Below are 23,059 nucleotides of genomic sequence, written 5' to 3'. Positions count from 1 at the left end.
CTGGGTAGACTGTTAACCAAATATGTCTTAATACAAACCCATGACCCTAAAAATGTTTGGTGATGAGTTGGGACACTGCTGGGAGAGGGGAGACAGGCAGATGAAGGAACCCAACACATTTCTAGAAAACCTAAATTGTTCTATTCTTGTCCGGCATGAGACACTCCAGCCATCAGCTCATATGGGTAGTTCTCCAGCTCTGCTAATGCAAACCTGTGAGCCACAGTGCATCTGTATTTATTTTACTTTCTCACAGGCTGAGGTGTTCATTTTAACAGAAATTAGCATAATTCTGGGTCTGACTGGAAATTTCCTTTGTAGTTACTTGGGAAGAAGGGGCAGATTTCTGCACACTTGGAAATGTTAACTGCCTGTCCTGTCTCCACCCATCCCCCCTGAATCTGTTCCCATGTAGAGGCAATCCCTGAAGCTACGGACATGAAGGAGGCCATGGAAATCATGCCTACAAGCATGGAGTATGGAATTACAAATGCTAAGGCACTTAGTTTCATGAAGAACATTGTATGTCAGGTAAATATGGACTCAGCACTTTTTAAGATGAAGCCTGTTTGATTCACTTCTTCCAAAAATGGGTAGTCAGCAGCTCTTAGGACCAGACAGATGGCATCTCTGCACTCTAGGAACTGATACTGGTGAAAAGATACCAAGCACAAATCCATAAACCAGAAAATACCAGGTAGTTACACATGGCATGAATTAAATGAACCCCAGTAATGTGATAGGAATGGACAGTGTGTGTGTGTGGGGGGGGTGGTAAAGGATGATGCCACTGAGGAGGTGAAGTCTGGCCTTTCTTCATAGACAAACAATTTTAAAAACCCTTATAAAAAGCCTAATTCCACTAATGATATCTTATTAGGGAAATGTGATAGGGTGGCAGTCACCTTGGCCTTCAGTCAGATTCTTACACTGAGATCATCTTGAGAAAAATATAATCTCTCTCTAGATCTGTGCTCTTGAGTAGGTTTGAGTAGGTTTCACTTTGTTGTTGTATTTTTGTGTCCTACTGTAGACTATTCAAAGCCAGAGGCAACTGACGGGCATGGATGATTGAGTACGACATTGTGAGATCTGTTTCATAAACTTGGCATTTTTTTCAGGTTTTCTTGCCAGCTTTGTCCTTCAATCAGCACAAGGAGGCAGCCATGGGATATGTGTCTGGAGAAATCTCTGACTCTTATGAAATTGACCTACCTAACATGCCTGGGGAGGCAGTAGAATATCACAGCATTCAATTAATGCGGGATGAATTTTTAATGAACGTCCAGAAATTTGCAAATTGTATTCGAAGGACGATGCAGCAACTTGAAGGTGAGGCTTCATTTTCCTCCTCCTCAGTTAAGCACGATGAATTTACTTTAAAAAGGCAATATAAGAACCCAGGAACATTTTGCTGTAATTTATGATCCTGTTCACTGAGCTAGTAAGAAGGCACAAAGAGGAATGATGAATCCTTGTCTTCAAGGATCTTAGTATCCTGCCCTAAGAACTATGGCAGAATAAGGAGCTTGAGGAAGATATTAGGGCCTACAGGGGTTTGGAAGAGGGAGACCATGTTGAGGAAGTAGAATAAAATCAAAGGAGACTTCCTGAAGTAGGTGGCATTTGACCTCATCGGCAAGGATGGACAAGTCTTAGTAGGTACAGTTGAAGTGCAAGGGCATTTCAGGCAGGGAGAATGGCCTGAGCAAATGAAGGAGGGTTGGAAAAAAGTAGGGTTTTCATGGACAAGAAGGGGCTGATATTTGGGTCCTGACTTAGTTATCTGTGTCCAAGCCCAGGGCCCCACACCTGATGGACCTGTAGCAGCCACTGTTGGAGCAAGCTGCTCTGAGCTTCATTAGATGGGGTAGATGGCATGGCTAGACGAGGGAGAGTGTGTGTCATGAGTGGAGAACAGGAAGGTCAAGAGACTGGCTTAGTAAGGACCATAAGTCCCAATTGGTGGTTATACTTTTGAGAGGTCCCATACTGTGAAAAGCCAACAGAGCGTTTATCAGAAAGGGCTATTAGAGTCTGTGTGCTGGTATTGCTCTTCTAGGAAAATTAACTTTTGCTCCCTTCCAAATAAAATTTAATACTCCCACTTGTAGGAATTTCCTCTGTTGGGAATGAAGACTACACACTTATATGTCTGAAAATGACTTTGTCTTCATAGTAAGTGAATAATTTGGGTATAGAAGTCTAAACTGTACATTTTAGCACAGAATTTTGAATATAGTTTTCTTCATTGCTTTCCAGTATTTAGTGTTCCTGATGAGAAATTGGATGCTCTTTTTGTTCTTTCTTTCTTTCTTTCTTTCTCTCTTTCTTTCTTTCTTTCTTTCTTTCTTTCTTTCTTTCTTTCTTTCTTTCTTTCTTTCTTTCTTTCTTTCTTTCTTTCTTTCTTTCTTTCTTTTCTTTCTTTTCTTTCTTTTCTTTCTTTCTTTCTTTCTTTCTTTTCTTTCTTTCTTTCTCTTTTCTTTCTTTTTTTCCTCTACTTTATGTAAACTTTTAGGATGGATCTCTTTATTCCTAGTCATGATGATGGACCTTTGTGTAGTTCTTTTTCCATTCATTTTGCTAAGTGCTCTGTATTTTCAGTCTGAAGACCTAGCCTTTCATTCTGAAAAATTCTCATGATAATTTCCTCTACTGTTTTTCTCTGTTTTTTGTCTTGCAAACATCTGGATGGATGTTGTTGATTTTGTTTCTTACCCTTTCTTTTGTATTTTCCATCTCTGTCTTTGTATTCTACTTTCCTAAAGAGTTCAACTTTTATCTTCCCAATCTTAGAATTTTCATATCCGCTATCATATATTTAATTTTTAAGACCTCTTTTTCTGTGATTATACCTCTTCCATAGCATTCTGTTCTTATTTTATGGATCATATACTGTTTCAAATCTCTGAGACTAATAGCTGGGATTAAAATTTTTTTTTCTTTCTTTCTTTTTTTTTAACATCACCTCAGTTTCCTCTGAGGTCATTGTTCCTGATTTATCTTGGGTTGCCTGTTTCAGTTTTCTCAAGTATCTGTTGAGCTCTGATTGTTTGCTTACTTTTTTTTTCTTTTAGAATTGAGGTTTTATTTGAGGGTCAGTACACAGACATCTCAATTTGTACACAATTCTTAACGTACATACCAAATATCTAGAAAATCATGTAATTGTGATTTTTTTCTCGACAGTTATTCCAGTGACTTTCCAGCTTAACTTTGGAGGCAAGTTTTCCTTAATAGAATATCAAGTACCGTATCTTTAAATATTGATATGCTGTTATATCAGTTTCACTAATTCACAACTTATCATATACACTACATATGCAGATTTTTAATCTTCCACAGCACATTAACAAAGTTACTAGGAAAACTGGACTGCCAAGACCAAAGATGTTACAGAGTGCACAAAATTCTGACAGGAGAGCCAAGGAGTGGTTTTCTTTAGGAAACCTACCAGAAACAACACAGGAGTAGAAGTAATTTAAATGTTCAAGATATATTAAATGCACAACTGACTCCAAATTGCCATTTAGTTTATGTTTATATTACAGGATATAAAAACTACCCCCATTATGGAATGTTAAGCTGACACCCAAGACGATCAAAGCCTCCCATATTCAATACCCCACTATTTTCTGGTTGTACCAAAAAATAAACAACCAGCAAATGATTTCACCTCTTAAAAAAAAGCATTTACACTTAAAAAATGGGATGAGGTGGGATCCCCTCCTTCTTAAAAATGTTTCTAGAGCTACTAAAAAACTTGCCATTTACAAAATAGTTGATAAAAATATTCCTCTGGATTGTACAAGAAGGGAGACAGGGACCACTGATAAGACATGATATATGATATTGATCAGACTTGGCTTCTTTCTCTCCTGCTTCATCAGAGGCTGGACTCTGATTTTTAGTTTCTCCGTTTTCTGCGGATAAATCTTCTTTAGCTTCCTGGTTAGCCACTTCGGCCTGCTTTCCCTTTGCTCCCCTTTTCCCTTTTGTTTGCACTTTGTCATCTGAAGATTTATCCTTTCCTGCCGCCTTTTTTGGCTTCGTTTCCACTTTTGCAGGAGCAGGTTTAGCCGACAACCTGGCCGACCTCCTCTTGGGCTCGTCCTTCGCTGCGCCCTCGGCGGAGCTGACCGTCCTCTTGGGCATCGTGGCAGCGCGGCAGGCGCGTGCCGGGTGCCTGTGGGCCGTGGCGCGCTGAGAGCCTTCGCGAAGCTGGGCCGCCTGGCTGCTGCCGCTCCTCCCGCCACCCGAGCTGCTGCGACCCGCCGTGGGGGCCGTGGGAGATCTTTGCTTACTTTTTAAACTGAAGTCATGAAGTTGTAAATTCAGAAACATCTGAAATAACTAAATTATTTTACTTGAGCTTAACCCTGAAAGATTATCTAAAATGCTTTAGTTATATTCTAATGAAAGAGAATGAGATATAGACAGCTAAGGACAGGGGATGTATGTAATGTTATTATATTGAAGTATAGGAAGAAGAGCCACATGATTAACTTGAACATTATTGTCTATAATCATTTTTTCAAAACTAGTGGCCGACTGTTTTTGCTCTACTAGGTGAGATCAAGTTAGAAATGCCAAGCATCAGTGTAGAGGGAGACGTGTCTGACTTGGCAGCTGACCCGGAAACCATTGAGATCTTGGAGCAGTGTGTGATAAACTGGTTGAATCAGATATCCGCAGCCATTGAGAGCCAGCTGAAAAAGACACCTCAGGTGATGTGTGCAATGCTTTTGAAGATCCCTGATACTGTTTACACTTGCCACCCTGAGAAAGAGCCAGAAGTCTGGGGATCTGTGCGATGATGTAACCTCTTTTCTTATTGCTGTGTGACGTTTCAAAAGATCAAAAGTAAACATATCCAAGATACCATTCTTGGGCTTTCTGATGTTAGTGTGTTACCAGATTACTCCCTGGATTGATAAAGATAATACTGTGTATCAGTCAGGAAGCATGGGCTGCCAAAAACAGGAAGCCTAACTCAGCTGGCTGAAACAAGAAAGGGAATTTGTTGGCTCACATCATCGCATAACTGAAAAGTCCAGACATAGGATTGCTTTCAGGTATGGTCTGATCAGGAGTCTGGCTATGTTTCTCTGACTCTCTTGGTTGCATCCTCCTCCCTATGGGGACATCCTCCTCAGGCTGGGGTCCTTCATGGTTGCAACTTGTAGCAGTGTCTGGCCCCTGCATCCCCACACCACATTGTCCAGAAGACGATGGGGTGTTTTTTGTCTAGCATTCCCAGCTGGAGTCCTAAGATTTACTCTGATTGGTCCATCCCAGTCAAGTGCTCAGCCCTGAAATTCCAGTACAGGTTGGTTCCTATTGGAGCAGTCAGGAGGAGGGGATTGAATGCTGGAGAAACAACCCAAATGTCTACCCCGCACTAACAAAGATAGGTTGTGTTCCTGTCACCTCCCAGGGTCATGGTCCTCTGGCTGAAATCGAATTCTGGCGGGAAAGAAATGCAACCCTAAGCGCACTCCATGAACAAACGAAGCTTCCGATAGTCAGAAAAGTCTTCAATGTGATCAGGGAGTCAGAGTCGATGCTTGGGGCTAACCTGCAGCCAGTCTTAACTGAGTTATTCAAGTTACACATGGAGGCCTCAGACAACGTGCGGTTTCTTTCGACTGTGGAACGTCATTTCAAGGTAGGCTGGGCGAACTGCACTTGGGGAGGTATATAATTGTAAGTGTATAAGTCAGTGGCATTAATTACAGTCCATATGCATGCTGTAGACCCATCCTCTCTGTCGACAAGCAAAACCTCTTTGACATCCCCATCATAAACTCTGTACCCCTTAAGCATGGCTCCCTCCTCTCCCAGCCCCTGGGAGCCTCTATTTTACTTTCTGTCTCTATGAATCTGCCTGTTCTTGATATTCCATATAAGTAGAATCATACAATATTGGTCCTTCCATGTCCAGTTTATTTCACTCAGCCTCATGTTTTCAAGGTCACCTGTGTTACAGCAGGTATCAGTTGATTTATTAACATGTTTGACCCCAGGGCTAATGTTGCTTGTGTTGCTCTCTCCTCTTTCTTTTTGTATGTCTGCCGGGTAGAACATAACGCATGGGTCTAGCTTTCACGTGGTCTTGGAGACCATCCCCTCCATGATGAGTGCCCTGAAGATTGTGTGGATCATCTCCCGACACTACAATAAAGACGAGAGGATGATCCTGCTCATGGAGCGCATAGCCTGGGAAATTGCTGAAAGGGTCTGCAAAGTGGTGAATCTGCGGACTTTGTTCAAGTGAGAAGTCACAACACTTGGTTTTAAGATCTTATACAGCTTTATTGAAACAAAACTCACACACTGTGCAATCCACTCATTTAAAATGTACAAGTCAATGACTCTTGTACGTTTACACAGTTGTACAACCATCACTACAACTGGTTTTAGAATATTTTCTTAAATTCAGAAGGAAGCCTCAGGCCCTTTAGCCATCACCTCCAACATCCCAACCCACCCAGCCCTGGACAATCACTAATCTACCTCCTGTCTATGGGTTTGCCCATTTCAAACATTATACAGATGGAATCATGCAACATGTGGTCTCATGACTGGTTCCTTTCACTCGGCAACATGTTTCCAAGGCTCATCAGTGGTATAACATGTGTCAGGCTTCATTCCTTCTGGTGGCCAAATGATACTCCAATATGAATTATATTGTTCTAATCAAGACCTTCTTCCTTACTTATCCTTGGAGAGATGAGGCAGATGGTCAGAGGAAGCGTCAGTCCTGGACTCCAGGCCACTCAGCCTCTGAAGATCAAATGTTGATGGAGACTCAGATCTTTTTGCACTTTCTTAAAAAAAAAAAATCTGTATCAGGGAAATATAATGTGGTAATAACATTTTGCTCTGGTGTTGCAGCCCAACATTTTTGACTTCTGGCCTGGGGCTCAGGACCCTTGTTCCCCTTCTAGCTGAGAAAGCTCAGCAGGTGAACCACAGGTCTGAATGTTGGGTGGGCAGATGCAGCAAAGGTCAGCCTGGGCTGTGCTTGCCATCCCCCACCCTTGCGAATGACACCCTTGCAGTAGCGGTGGGGCAGCAGCTGCTCGGTCAGCTTTCCTCGATGAGGCCGCAAAGTCACAGGGCCCCTGCTCCTTGGTTAGAATTCTCCCCTTAGAAACCTGCCCCCAGGAGAGTGTGGCTTAGGACCACCACCATGCTGCCTTTTCTCCCCCCCATCCCATTTCTGCTTCACAGAGAAAATCGAGCAAGTGCACAGCACAAAACCCTGGAAGCCAGGAACACCCTCAACACATGGAAAAAGGCCTATTTTGACACCAGGGCAAAGATCGAGGCTTCAGGGAGAGGAGCTCGGTGGGAGTTTGATCAGAAACGGCTGTTTGAGAGAACAGATTACATGGCCAACATCTGCCAGGACCTCTGTGACATTTTGCAGGTGGGTGAGCTGCAGCACCTTTTCTTTCCTGCACACCAAGGTGGTTAGCTTGGGACTTGCCTGATGGAAGGCGGTTGGGCTTCTTGACAGTGAACCTGTGCATGTCAGGTAGACACTAGGAGACAGAGACAGTCTGGCAGGGAGAAACCCTTGGAGAGCATCCAGAACATCCCAGAATATCCCAGAGCACACCAGGCCTTTCTAAACTTCTCCTTGTCTTCTGTGCACCCCTCCTTCACCCTGCTCATGCTTTTCCTACTTTCTTTACTGTGGTTTTATTACCTCTGGTGACAGCTATTAAACCTTAGGAACACTTCCATATATAGCAGTCCCTCCAAAATACACTGTAGAGATCGTTTGTGGGAGGTAAATTCTCTCAGCTTCTGCTTATCTGTAATTGTTTAATCCCTCCTTCAAATTTAAATGATAATCTTGCCAGATAAAGTAATCTTGATTCAAGGCCCTTCTCCTTCATTGCATTAAACACATCATGCCCCACTCCCTTCTGGCCTGTAAGGTTTCTGCTGAGAAGTCTGATGATAGCCTGATGGGCTTTCTTTTGTATGTGATCTTATTTCTCTCTCTGGCTGCTTTTAATAGTCTGTCCTTATCCTTAATCTTTGCCATTTTAATTACTATATGCCTTGGTGTGTCTTGCCTCAGCATGGCTTTTTTATTTGTTTGTTTGCCGTGACTATAGCCAAATAAAGAAAAGAAAGAGAAATTAAATGTTTAAATTATTAACATGAATTTTATTGTTCATCTTTATATTGTGCTGTGTTGGTTTAAAATGCAAATATAAAAGCATTTGGCTCGTATGTGGAATCACTGAAATGGCATCATTCGTGTTTCATGACTTGTATGTGCAGATATATTTCATTGTTCCCAGGACAGTGGAAATGCTGCATACAATTAACTCAGCTGGTTTTATTTTACTTCTTGATGTGCACACATTCTACCAGCATTCTCTCTTTTCAGCTCACTGATGGGTAAGGCAGGGCTGAAAGGTAAAGGAATCGTGTACTTTCCTCTCTGCCATTCCTTCTATGTCATCATTTCCCATGTGAACAACTGACTAATACAGAGAAGTGATAGGAGTAAGAAAAAATGTGGCAGGTGGGCTTCCTTGGCCCAGTGTGTTTCTTAGAATGTTTCTGGCCTTCTTTCTGCTTTGGAGGCAAGCTCTGGTTTGAAGGGAGAACGTGGCCTCTCCAAGTTGTCAGTGTCTTTGTTTACTTGTCATGGATGCAACACACTTAACCTGTACTGGCTTTGTGTCTCCATGAATGCTTGTACATCATCGTGGGTTTTCCAGAATTCTCTGCTCATGGGGTATCACATGGTATATGTGAACGGGGTGGCAAGGAACAGCAAATATGCAGACTCTACTTATCTCCTCTGCTCACATGTGTGCATTACTGTCCCATTAGACTTCATTTACAAAACACAAGTTCAAAGACAAAATTAAGGATTTCAAGAAAATAATAGCAGAGGCTTAAACCCAGCATGAAACCCTTCTGAGCTTGGGGCCCCATTATCTACCTGGGCCACATGTCTGTAAACCCAACCCAAGCAAACACACACCTAGTCTATGGCTGCATGGAGCTTACTATGTAGTAGAGAAATATGGTAGACATAATAATCATAGATACATAGCTACAACGGAGGTTAGTGCTATGAAAAGAACAGCCCAGGAAGCTATGTGAGTACATATTGGGGCCTGACATGTTCTAAGTGTCAGACATGGCAAAGTGATATTTGGTGATGACCAATAGCTAGCTAGGTACTTCGACCTGTAAGTGCAAAGGTCCTGAGACCAAAAGGAATTCACTGTGGTGGCTGCAAGACAGTCAGGTATGAGCAATGTGGTAAGAGGTTGGAGGAGGAGGTAGGAGTCCTGTGTGCAAGCATTGTAGGCTGTCAGAGCATTTGGATCTCATCCTATTGTGCAGTAGGCATACTACCAAAGGGCTTAGACTAGGAGGATATCTCCTGAGTGACATGATTCTTGCCCTCAGGCCAGTCCAGAAACACGATCCATTTGTAGTTAGAACATTCATGAGAAAACCAAAATGTAACCTCCTCATGTTTTGTTTGATTGTACAGGTTATGGAGGAATTCTACAACATATTTGGCTCAGAACTAAAAGCAGTGACGGGGGATCCCAAGCGCATCGATGATGTCTTGTGCAGGGTGGACAGCTTGGTCACCCCCATGGAAAACCTGACCTTTGACGCCTTCAGCATCAAGTCCTCTCAGGACTGGAAATATGTGATGGATAACTTCAAGATTGAAGTTCTGGCAAGTAACACATCCATTGAGTTGACCTTGGAAGTGGACACCATGATTTTCCCATGTTAAATTGTTGAGTTATTTAGTTATGCTTAGAGTTCTTTTTTAATCACAAAAAGTAATATCTGCAAGAGAGGATTAAGATGGCGGTGTGAGAGGTGAGACAGAGGCTTCCTCCCAAAACTGCATATAATATGAAAATATAGTTAATACAACTAATCCTGAAAGAGCAACAGGAAAGAGGACTGCGTGAGACTGCATACACCTGGAGAAAAGAGTAGACCTCACAGAACAGGGTAACATACTAAAGCTGTGGCCTGGCGGAACCCAAGACCTTCCCTCACGCCAGTTCACCAGTGGGAGGAAGAGAAACAGAGTGAGGAGGGAATGGAGATCTGGGACTGCTGAATACCTAACTCCGAAGATCTACTCTGGGAGCACAAACCTACATTTCATGGTGCTTGCATGATACTCTCGTGATTAGGGGGTCGGAAAGCTAAGACAGGCAGAATTCCTGGAGAAACTGAGATTCCAACTCCTTGTGGAAAGCAGGACTCCATATCTGGCTGCTCTGGGACAAAAGAAAGGCAGGCAGTCTGAGAGATTTCCTAACAAGAAAGCCCTTAGCAAGAGGGCTGCTAAAGGGACAAGGATTGCACAGAGCTTACTGCTCAGGAGAAAGGACAGGTAGACAAAATTGTCCAGGTGCACTCTGCCCAGCAGGTTGGGAGCTTTCACAATATTCAGGTTCTCCAGCTCCCTGGCTGGCTATACAGCTCCAAGGACCCCCTCCATGATACACAGCCTACTGCGCCTTTCTCCCAGCCAGCCCCACCTGGCTCACAAACCGGCAGACCCTACCCTGGCATTAGGCCAGCCAGAGGGAAGATATATCTATAGCAACTACAAATGCAAAGCATAGAGGCTTATACCTGTATGCTTGGCCCACTGGTTCAGGCAGTAGAGACAGGCATAGCAGCAAGGAAGCAGGAAACAGCTGTTTCCTCCCTCCCAGGCACCAATACCACTCCCCTGTGACCCCTGACATTGTTTCAGGGGCTGAGCAGCTCCAGAGAGTACAGCTTCTAGACACTAGAGGGAGCCATATACAAATATGAAATGCCAAAGAAACCTGGTTCAGAGTAAAATTATTAATACAACTCCTGACAAAGATTTGAATGACAATGACCTCATGACTCTTCCTGAAAGGGAGTTCAAAATAAAAATCATTAACATGCTCATAGAGGTACAGAAAGATATTCAAGAACTCAGGAATGAATTCCGGTCAGAGATCCAATCGTTGAAGAGCACAATGGAGGGTGTTAAAAGCAGATTGGATATGGTGGATGAGAAGATAAATGAAATAGAAACTAGAGAAGAGGAATACAAAGAAGCTGAGGCACTGAGAGGAAAAAGGATCTCTAAGAATGAAAGAATATTGAGAGAACTGTGTGACCAATCCAAATGGAACAATATTCACATTATAGGGGTACCAGAAGAAGAAGAGAGGGATAGAAAATGTCTTTGAGACACTTCTATGGGATTGAAAACTCCCCCAATCTGGGGAAGGAGATAGTCTCACAAGCCATGGAGGTGCAAAGATCTCCCAACACAAGGGACCCAAGGAAGACAACACCAAGGCATATAGTAATTAAAATGGCAAAGATTAAGGATAAGGACAGACTATTAAAAGCAGCCAGAGAGAGAAATAAGATCACATACAAAAGAAAGCCCATCAGGCTATCATCAGACTTCTCAGCAGAAACCTTACAGGCCAGAAGGGAGTGGCATGATGTGTTTAATGCAATGAAGGAGAAGGGCCTTGAATCAAGATTACTTTATCTGGCAAGATTATCATTTAAATTTGAAGGAGGGATTAAACAATTACAGATAAGCAGAAGCTGAGAGAATTTACCTCCCACAAACGATCTCTACAGTGTATTTTGGAGGGACTGCTATATATGGAAGTGTTCCTAAGGTTTAATAGCTGTCACCAGAGGTAATAAAACCACAGTAAAGAAAGTAGGACACGTAATTATTAAGCAAATGCAAAATTAAATTAACTATCCCCAAAGTCAATCAAGTGATAGGCAAAGAGTACAGAATATGATACCTAATATATAAAGAATGGAGGAGGAAGAAAAAGGAGGAGAAAAAAAAGAACCTTTAGATTGTGTTTGTAATGGCATATTAAGTGAGTTGTTAGACTCTTGGATAGTAAGGAAGTTAAATTTGAACCTTTGGTAACCACGAATCTAAAGCCTGCAATGGCAATAAGTACATACCTATCAATAATCACTGTAAATGTATATGGACTGAATGCACCAATCAAAAGACATAAAGTCACTGAATGAATAAAAAAAACAAGACCCATCTATATGCTGCCTACAAGAGACTCATTTTAAACCAAAAGACATACACAGACTAAAAGTGAAGGGATGGAAAAAGATATTTCATGCAAGTAATAGGGAGAAAAAAGCAGGAGTTGCAGTACTTCTATCAGACAAAATAGACTTCAAAACAAAGAAAGTCACAAGAGACAAAGAAGGATATTAAATAATGATAACAGGGTCAATCCAACAAGAATATATAACCATTGTAAATATCTATGTGCCCAACACAGGAGCGCCTACATATGTGAAACAAATACTAACAGAATTAAAAGGGGGAATAGAAGGCAATGCATTCATTCTAGGAGACTTCAACACTCCACTCAGCAGATCAACCAGACAGAAAATAAGTAAGGAGACAGAGGCACTGAACAACATATTAGAACAGATGGACCTAACAAACATCTACAGAACTCTACACCCAAAAGCAGCACAATACACATTTTTCTCAAGGGCACATGGAACATTTTCAAGAATAGATCATATTCTAGGCCACAAAAAGAGCCTTGGTAAATGTAAAAAGATTGAAGTTGTACCAAACAGTTTCTCAGACCACAAAGGTATGAAACTAGAAATAAATTACCCAAAGAAAATGAAAAACCCCATAAACACATGGAGGCTTCACAACATGCTTCTAAATAACCAGTGGGTCAATGACCAAATAAAAAAGATATCAAGCAATATATGGAGACAAATGACAACAATAATTCAACACCGCAAAATCTCTGGGATGCAGTGAAGGCCGTGCTAAGAAGAAAGTATATTACAATACAGGCTTACCTCAGGAAAGAAGAACAATCCCATATGAGCAGTCTAAACTCACAATTAACAAAACTAGAAAAAGAAGAACAAATAAGACCCAAAGTCAGTAGAAGAAGGGACATAATAAAGATTAGAGCAGAAATAAATAAAATTGAGAAGAATTAAGCCATAGAAAGAATCAATGAAAGCAAGAGCTGGTTCTTTGAGAAATAAACAAAATAGATAAACCCCTAGCCAGACTTATCAAGAAAAAAAGAGAGTCTACTCACATAAACAGAATCAGAAATGAGAAAGGGAAAATCACTACGGACACCACAGAAATACAAAGAATTATTAGAGGATACTATGAAAAAGTATATGCTAACAAACTGGATAACCTAGAAGAACTGGACAACTTTCTAGAAAAATACAACCTTCCAAGGCTGACCCAGAAACAGAAAATCTGAACAGACCAAGCAGCAGCTATGAAATTGAACTGTAATCAAAAACCTATCTAAGAACAGAACACCTGGACCAGATGGCTTCACCACCGAATTTTATCAAACATTTAGTGAAGACCTAATACCCATCCTCCTCAAAATTTTCCAAAGAGTAGAAGAAGAGGGAATACTTCCAAACTCATTCTACAAGGCCAGCATCACTCTAATACCAAAACCATGCAAAGACACCACAAATAAAGAAAATTACAGACCTGATGAACATAGATGCAAAATACTCAATAAAATATTAGCAAACCAAAATCAAAAATACATCAAAAAGATCATCCATCATAATCAAGTAGGATTTATTCCAGGAATGGAAGGATGGTAAAACATTCAAAAATCCATCAACATCATCTACCACATCAACGGAAAGGACAAAAACCACATGATCATCTCCATAGATGCTGAAAAAGCATTTGACAAAATTCGACATCCATTCATGATAAAAACTCTCAGCAAGATGGGTATAGAGGGCAAGTACCTCAACATAATAAAGGCCATATATGACAAACCCACAGCCAACATTATACTTAACAGTGAGAAGCTGAAAGCTTTTCCTTTAAGATTGGGAACAAGACAAGGATGCCCACTCTCCCCACTTCTATTCACCATAGTACTGGAGGTCCTAGCCATGGCAATCAGACAACACAAAGAAATAAAAGGCATCCAGATTGGCAAGGTAGAAGTTAAACTGTCCCTGTTTGCAGATGACATGATATTGTACATAAAATCCCTTAAAACTCTACTCCAAAACTACTAGAACTAATATCTGAATTCAGCAAAGTTGCAGGATACAAAATTAACACACAGAAATCTGTTGCTTTCCTATACACTAATGATGAATTAACAGAAAGAGAAATCAGGAAAAGAATTCCATTCACAATTGCATCAAAAAGAATAAAATACCTAGGAATAAACCTAACCAAGAAAGTGAAAGACCTATACCCTGAAAACTACAAGACACTCTTAAGAGAAATTAAAGAGGACACTAACAAATGGAAACTCATCCCATGCTCTTGGCTAGGAAGAATTAATATTGTCAAAATGGCCATCCTGCCCAAAGCAATCTACAGAGTCAATGCAATCCCTATCAAATTACCAACAGCATTCTTCAATGAACTGGAACAAATAGTTCTAGAATTCATATGGAATCACCAAAGACCCCGAATAACAAAACCAATCCTGAGAAGGAAGAATAAAGTGGGGGAGATCTCGCTCCCCAACTTCAAGCTCTACTACAAAGCCACAGTAATCAAGACAGTTTGGTACTGGCACAAGAACAGACTCACAGATCAGTGGAACAGAATAGAGTCTCCAGACATTAACCCAATCATATATGGTCAATTAATATACAATAAAGGAGTCATGGACATACAATGGGGAAACAACAGTCTCTTCAACAGCTGCTGTTGGCAAAACTGGACAGCTACATGTAAGAGAATGAAACTGGATCATTGTCTAACCCCATACACAAAAGTAAATTCAAAATGGATCAAAGACCTGAATGTAAGTCATGAAACCATAAAACTCTTAGAAAAAAACATAGGCAAAAATCTCATAGACATAAACATGAGTGACTTCTTCATGAGCATATCTCCTCGGGCAAGGGAAACAAAAGTAAAAATGAACAACTGAGACTACATCAAACTGAAAAGCTTCTGTACAGCAAAGGACACCACATAGAACAAAAAGGCATTCTACAGTATGGGAGAATATATTCATAAATGACAGATCTGATAAAGGGTTGATATCCAAAATATATAAAGAGCTCACACTCTCAACAAACAAAAAGCAAATAATCCAATTAAAAAATGGGCAGAGGAGCTGAATAGACAAATTCTCTAAAGAAGAAATTCGGATGGCCAATAGACACATGAAAAGATGCTCCACATCACTTGTCATCAGAGAAATGCAAATTAAAACCACAATGAAATATCACCTCACACCAGTAAGGATCACCACCATCCAAAAGACAACCAACAACAAATGTTAGTGAGGTTGTGGAGAAAGGGGAACCCTCCTACACTGTTGGTGGGAATGTAAATTGGTTCAGCCATTATGGAAAGCAGTATGGAGGTTCCTCAAAATGCTTAAAATAGAAATACCATTTGACCCAGGAATCCCTCTTCTAGGAATTTACCCTAAGAATGCAGCAGCCCCGTTTGAAAAAGACAGATGCACCCCTATGTTTATTGCAGCACTATTTACAATAGCCAAGAAATGGAAGCAACCTAAATGTCCATCAATAGATGAATGGATAAAGAAGATGTGGTACATATACACAATGGAATATTACTCAGCCATAAGAAGAAAACAAATCCTACCATTTCCAACAACATGGATGGAGCTAGAGGGTATTACACTCAGTGAAATAAGTCAGGCCGAGAAAGACAAGTATCAAATGATTTCACTCATCTGTGGAGTATAAGAACAAAGAAAAACTGAAGGAACAAAACAGCAGCAGAATCACAGAACCCACAAATGAACTAACAGTTACCAAAGGAAAAGGACTGGGGAGGATGGGTGTGAAGGGTGGGATAAGGGGAGGGGGGAAGAAAGAGGGCATTATGATTAGCATGTGTAATGTGTGTGTGGGGGGCATGGGGAAGGTTGTACAGTGTGGACAGGACAGGTAGTGATTCTATAGCACCTTACTATGCTGATGGACAGTGACTGCAATGGGGTATGTGGGGGGAACTTAGTGAATGGGGGAGTCTAGTAAACATAATGTCCCTCATGTAATTGTAGATTAATGATATAAAAAAAAAAGACATCCAGATTGGCAAGGAAGAAGTTAAACTGTCCCTGTTTGCAGATGACATGATATTGTATGTAAAAAAAACCCTAAAAAATCCACTCTAAAACTACTAGATCTAATATCTGTATTCAGCAAAGTTGCAGTATACAAAGTAAATATGCAGAAATCTGTGGCATTCCTATACACTAACAATGAACTAGCAGAGAGAGAAATCAGGGAAACAATTCCATTCACAGTTGCATTAAAAAGAATAAAATACCAGGAATAAACCTAACCAAGGAAGTGAAAGACCTATACTCTGAAAACTACAAGACACTCATGAGATAAATTAAAGAAGATACCAATAAATGGAAACACATCCTGTGCTCATGGATAGAAGGAATTAATATTGTCAAAATGGCCATCCTGCCTAAAGCAATCTACAGATTCAATGCAATTCCTATCAAAATACTAACAGCATTCTTGAATGAACTAGAGAAAATCATTCTAAAATTCATATGGAACCACAAAAGACCCCAAATAGCCACAGCAATCCTGAGAAGGAAGAATAAAGCTGGGGGGATTATGCTCCCCAACTTCAAGCTCTACTACAAAGCCACAGTAATCAAGACAATTTGGTATTGGCACAAGAACAGACCCATAGACCAATGGAACAGACCAGAGAGCCCTGATATAAACCCACTCATATATGGTTAATTAATATATGATAAAGGAGCCATGGACATATAATGGGGAAATGACAGCCTCTTCAGCAGCTGATGTTGGCAAAACTGGACAGCTACATGCAAAAGAATGAAACTGGATTATTGTTTAACCCCATACACAAAAGTAAACTCGAAATGGATCAAAGACCTGAATGTAAGTCATGAAACTCTTAGAAGACAACATAGGCAAAACTCTCCTGAATATAAGCATAAGCAACTTCTTCCTGAACACATCTCCTCGAGGAAGGGAAACAAAAGCAAAAATGAACTCATGGGACTACATCAAACTAAAATGTTTCTGTATGGAAAAGGACACAATCAACCGAACAAAAAGGCATCCTACAGTATGGGAGAATATATTTGTAAATGACATATCCAACAAGGGGTTAACATCCAAAATATATAAAGAACTGACATGCCTCAACACCCAAAGAGCAAATAACCCAATTAACAAGTGGGCAGAGGATATGAAGAGACAGTTCTCCAAAGAAGAAATTCAGATAGCCAACAGACACATGAAAAGATGCTCCACATCACTAAGCATCAGGGAAATGCAAATTAAAAGCACAATGAGATATCACCTCACACCAGTTAGGATGGCCAGCATCAAAAAGACTAAGAACAACAAATGCTGGTGAGAATGCGGAGAAAGGGGAACCCTCCTAAACTACTGGTGGGGATGTAAGCTAGTTCAACCACAGTGGAAAGCAATATGGAAGTTCCTCAAAAAACTAAAAATAGAAATGCCATTTGACCCGGAAATCCCACTCCTTGGAATTACCCAAAGAATACAACTTCTCCTATTCAAAAAGACATATGTACCCCTATGTTTATTGCAGCACTTTTTACCATGGCCAAGATATAGAAGCAACCTGTTTCCATCAGTAGATGAATGGACAAAGAAGAGGTGTTACATATACACAATGGAATACTATTCAGCCATAAGAAAGAAACAAATCCTACCATTTGCAACAACGTGGATAGAGCTGGACGAAATTATGCATAGTGAAATAAGACAGACGGAAAAAGACAAATTCCAAATGATTTCCTTTATTTGTAAAGTATAACAACAAAGCAAAACTGAAGGACCAAAATAGCAGCAGACTCAGAGACTCCAAGAAGGAACTAGTGGTTACCAAAGGGGAGGGGTGTGGGAGGGCGGGTGCGGAGGGAAGGAGAAGGTGATTGAGGGGTATTATGTTTAGTACACATGGTGTGGGGGATCACGGGGAAAACAGTGTAGCACAGAGAAGGCAAATAGTGAATCTGTGGCATCTTACTATGCTGATGGACAGTGACTGTATTGGGTTTGGGTGGAGACTTGATAATATGGGTAAATATAGTAACCACATTGTTTTTTCATGTGAAACCTTCATAAGAGTGTGTACTAATAATACCTTAATAATAAAAAAAAGTAATATCTGCTTATTTGTGCAACAATGGGAATAACATGGGAAAGCTTAAGATAAAAGTGAGCATTCCTTGGTTGTCTTAGTCCCCACTCCTGCTCTCTAAATGAAGTCAAGCTGGACATAGGAGCTTTTCTGCAAAGACGTGTTGGTGTATGATTGTCAAGGACATGGGAGGGCCAGTGTGAAGGAAAGGACTTGGTTTAGTAAGGTAGTTGGGAGCCATTGATGAAGTTTTTTCTGGCTTCAACATAGCTGATTTGGGCTGGGGTGGGGGAATGATAGGAGTTGGGGAGATGACATAGGAAGTGGTGGCCTGAGATATGGAGGGATAGCCTGTCAAAGAGAGGCTGTAGCTGGGAATGCGATTTCACTCTATAGAGCATGATAGTATGGTCCATTATGTTCACCTGTCCAGCTTCATGCAGGAAAGCTATCAGTATCATCCACATTTTATGTCTTAAGTAATTGTCTATTTATAACTCCACAGCATTTTTTATATGGATAACCCAGACAGTTCTTGGTTATATGAACATTTCTATTTTAAGTGCATCCAGTTTATTCTCAGCTTCTATTTTAAATGTTTATTTTTAAATTGGACTTTTCATCTAAGTCATTTGTGGTTATTTCCTGATTTACCAAATTTAATCAGTTTTAGACACCTATTAACTTTTCAGACTAGATATAGACTTGACAGTCCTATTCCAGTTTCCACCCTTTTGCCTCTCTGTCATCTAACATCATAGTTTATTGTAACTTTTGGTTAAATTCATGGTCAGCGTTTACTCATATCTGTGCAAATATTGTTTACTGCTGAGCCAAGAAGCCCATCATAACCACTCTACCTTTCTTGTCCAACCCTTCTTTTTTCCTGGATTTAAACATTGCTTTTATTTTGATTTATCTGGTTATTTACATACATGTTGTTGATTTTTTCCAACTGTCCTGACTTCTCTGCCTTTATCAGTAGTGGGTTCCATCTATGGATAATGGATTCCATGTGCTCAAACATCAGTGCTGTTATTTTCCTGGAGGCTTTTCCCCCACTTCCCTGGAGGCTTTCTGCTCCAGTCTGGATTGCTTGCTCTTCAGACCTATTGCAAAGCAGTTGCCCTAGGACTTCCTATCTTCTCTCATCTGTGTTGGGTCCTGTTTTCTAGATTTCATATCCTTGTCTTTACTTGTTTGCTTCTTTGTTTTGCTGGAGCACATTTTTTAGTAGCTTCCTAAGAAAGGTTTCATGGGACATATATTTTTTGAGTCTAGATTCTGAAATAAAACCTAGATTCTGATTTTGAGTGTAGATTCTGAAATAAAGTATGGCATAGAATTTAGGGTTGAAGTAACTTTTCTTCAGAAATTCGAAGGCATTCTTTATTGATTTCTAGCTTACAGTGTTACTAGAAGTCTGATTTCAGTTTTCTAGAACTAACCTCCACTCTTTATAAGGTGGGGATGAGGGTGCAGAGGATTATACAGTGGCCTGACGAGGCAGGGTGGGGAAGGGATCCTCTCCTTGCCCCTTCCCTTCCTGGTGCCCAGTGCTTCCAAACGTTCAGCCTCCCAGAGATTGCATGGGGAGCAAAGGGGTGTCTGTCTGCTTCCCTTTTGCCAGCATTAGGTGGTAATTCTCTGCCTTCTGTAAAGCTACTTACTCTCCTTCTTCTAAAAACTCCTGAACTATCTCCTCTGCTGTAGTATCCTTTGCAATTTTCTTTGTCTGTATGAATTAATACTTTAAAAAATTCCTCTTCTATCACTTTGAATCAGATTGAGGGGGAGAGAGCAGAAAAACCAATGCAGTCGTTCTGCCTTTTTTTAACTGGACAGCAGCTTCCATGCAAGCACAGTGGAAATACTTCTCAGAGCATGGATTTGTTTTTGCTCATTTCTTGCATTTTATTTTTGCAGGATAATTACAGGAGTATGGGGCCTGCTTTCTTGACTTTTTGTTTTTTGTGGCAGGTTATTGAGAAAGAAGCAAAAAATTTTATTGATGAATCTTTTAAAACACTTCGATCAGCTGAAGCAGCATTTGACATGCTTTTAAAATTTAAGCACATTCGTTCACGGGAGGCTATTAGTCGACAAATGATGATGAAATTTAATGATATTCTTGCACAGTACTGTAAAGAGGTAATTGCATGATATATAGCTGCTGTAGTGGTAATGATGCACTCGGCAAAATGTGAACAATTGAATTACACTATTATCTGTCTTTCCCATCTACACTCAGAGAAACTGGAATTTCTCAAATAAACATGTCACATAATACAGGTAACCAAAACAAAGTGGGTTTGTTTACTGAGTGAAGAAATTTAGTGAGGATTTATCAAGTACAGTATTTTAACCTTGCATTGTGATGGGTGCTATATGAGTTCGTAGCCGTAATAATCACTTTAATAATAGTAGTAGTCCTAGCTAACTGTGTGCAAAGATCATACATGTATATATATATTTAAATTCAGAAAAATGTTCCCGGTGCTCACATATCCTAGTATAGTGTGAGGCATGAGAGAGATGAACAAAACACAGATTCTGTCTTCATAGAAGGCTGTATTTAGTGGGAGAAACAGACCAAAACAATGCTTATCATCTTATTCAGAAGGTAAAAATAAGAGTATGTGAAATACTAGGTCGACATACAATAGTTTGAAATAAAGGGATAAAGTGATCTCCCAATGCATTAGTTTTCTATTGCTATCACAAGTTACCACAAACTTAGTAACTTAAAACAACACAGATTTGTTACCTTACATATAGTCCTGAAGGTCAGAAGTTGCCATCTCTTCATTGAACTGAAATCCAGGTGTCAGCAGGCTGTGCTCCTTCTGGAGCCTCTGGGGAGAATCCATTTTCTTGTTTCTCCAGCTTCTAGAAATTCATAGCCCTCTTCCATCGTCAGAGCCAGCAATGATCAGTCCCACACCCATCACGCTGGCCCCCTCTTCTGCCTCCCTCTTCCTATTTTGAGGACACTTGCGATAACATTGAGGCCACCCAGGTAATCCAGGAGCACCTCACTGTTGGCCAGTCAGTTGATTGGCAACCTTAATTCCATCTGCAGCCTTTATCACCTTTGTCATTGCAGTGTAGCACAGTCAGGACTGATATTGAGGAGGTATTGTCCTGCCTCCCACACCTTATTACCAGTGTGGAAGGGCTTCTTTTTAAACGCAGGCTGGACAATATGACTCAACAGCCCCACTCCTGGTTACACACCCCAAAGAACTGAAAGCAGGGTCTTGAAGAGATGTCTACATACCCATTCACAGCAGCATCATTCACAACAGCCAAAGGCGGAAGTGACCCAAGTGTCTGTTGATAGACGAATGCGTTAGCAAAATGTGGTGGTATACATACAATGGAATATTATTCAACCTTAAAAAGGAAGGAAATTCTGACAGATGCTACAGCATTGGTGAATCTTGAAGGCACTTAGCATTATGAAATAAGCCAGTCAAAAAAGACACCTACTGTATGATTCCACTTACATGAGGTACTTAGAGTCATCAAATTCATGGAGACAGAAAGTAGAGGATGGGGGCCAGGAGAGGGGAGGGGTGGAGAGTTAGTGGTTAATGGGGATAGAGTGTCAGTTTTGTAAGATGAAAAGAGTTCTGGAGATGGATGGTGGGGATAGTTGCACAACAACATGAATGTACTTAGTGCCACTAAAATGTACTTAAAAATGAGTGAGATGGTAAATTTTGTTATAATATTTTAGGGCAATTTTTAAAATATTACATAAGGAATTATAAAGTTTCAGTGGTGTATATGTGCACACAGTCTGAAATCATAAGGCAGTTTGGACCATTGCCTATGTTAAGCCAAAGAAAAAATTACTAGGAAGTCTAAAAAAAGGTAGTAAATAATAAATAGTAAGAAACACTATTCTATATCTGAGAATATTTCTTGACATTCTAATGTGCATTTCTTCAAAGATACAAATCTCAAGTTAAATCTTTCTTGGCTCACACTGTGACGTTTGTTGCTTACAGAATATGTTTGTTTTCAGATTGACATAGTCAATAAAATCTTTGTTCAGAACCTTGACAATCCCCCACTGTACAAGAATCACCCTCCGGTAGCCGGTGCCATCTACTGGGAACGGTCTCTGTTTTTTCGGATTAAACACACCATCCTTCGATTTCAAGAAGTAGAGGGGATATTGGACAGTGATCAAGGAAGAGAAGTATGTTGCTTTGCTGGAACTGTCTCCTGTTGTATTTCATGGGCTACATGGAGTGGCCTGTGTGGGAAACAGCTCAATTTCAAATCCACACCTGCAACTGAGAAGGCGTGGTCCTGTGGTCCCTGTGTTGGGTTCAAAGTTAAATCTACCTTTTGTGTTCTTTATCTTTGGCATAAGACATCTTCTGCATGCTGGCATGTGGACCTCTCCCTGAATTTGATCTTCACCTCCTCTGGAGGGTGACTACCATCTTTCTGATAATACTTCTCCTGCCCCACCCACTGGGCTTTTGCATATTATATTTCAGGGGTTGACAAACCTTTTCTTTAAAGGCCCACAGGCTAAATATTTTAGGCATTTGCAGATAAATACAGTCTCCATTGCCACTACTCAACTCTACCGTAGTAGCAAGAAAGTAGCCATTGATAAAATGCAAATGAACATGCATGGCTGTGTTCCAATAAAACTTCATTTATGGATGCTGACATTTGAATTTTATATAATTTCACATGTCATGAAGCTTTGTCATTCTTTTTGATTTCCTCCTAATCATGTATAGACATAAAAGCCGATCTTGGCTCATGGGCTGCACCAAACTCAGCCCATGGGCTGAGGTCTGCTGATCCCCGCTG

At 40.5% G+C, this 23,059-nt stretch overlaps 2 protein-coding genes across 2 annotated transcripts in view; one reads left to right on the top strand and one right to left on the bottom strand.

Annotated features, from left to right (window-relative positions):
• DNAH10 (dynein axonemal heavy chain 10) overlaps nucleotides 1–23,059 on the top strand; it is a 129,667-nt gene that overhangs the window by 7,513 nt on the left and 99,095 nt on the right. Inside the window, exons 5-13 of the mRNA XM_036921759.2 lie at nucleotides 416–531; nucleotides 1,122–1,332; nucleotides 4,570–4,727; nucleotides 5,438–5,668; nucleotides 6,083–6,273; nucleotides 7,237–7,435; nucleotides 9,542–9,736; nucleotides 20,198–20,368; nucleotides 22,251–22,427. Of these exons, the coding sequence (XP_036777654.2) occupies nucleotides 416–531; nucleotides 1,122–1,332; nucleotides 4,570–4,727; nucleotides 5,438–5,668; nucleotides 6,083–6,273; nucleotides 7,237–7,435; nucleotides 9,542–9,736; nucleotides 20,198–20,368; nucleotides 22,251–22,427 (1,649 nt within the window). The remainder of the gene's footprint in view (nucleotides 1–415; nucleotides 532–1,121; nucleotides 1,333–4,569; nucleotides 4,728–5,437; nucleotides 5,669–6,082; nucleotides 6,274–7,236; nucleotides 7,436–9,541; nucleotides 9,737–20,197; nucleotides 20,369–22,250; nucleotides 22,428–23,059) is intronic.
• LOC118930454 (uncharacterized) lies at nucleotides 3,647–4,359 on the bottom strand. Its single transcript, XM_036921758.2, has one exon. The coding sequence runs from the start codon at nucleotides 4,342–4,344 to the stop codon at nucleotides 3,700–3,702; it is 645 nt and encodes a 214-aa protein (XP_036777653.2). The 5' UTR covers nucleotides 4,345–4,359; the 3' UTR covers nucleotides 3,647–3,699.

The sequence above is a fragment of the Manis pentadactyla genome, chromosome 14 (assembly GCF_030020395.1).
Source record: "Manis pentadactyla isolate mManPen7 chromosome 14, mManPen7.hap1, whole genome shotgun sequence".
In the NCBI taxonomy this organism is placed as follows: Eukaryota; Metazoa; Chordata; class Mammalia; order Pholidota; family Manidae; genus Manis; species Manis pentadactyla.
This window is presented reverse-complemented; position numbering and strand designations above follow the sequence as displayed.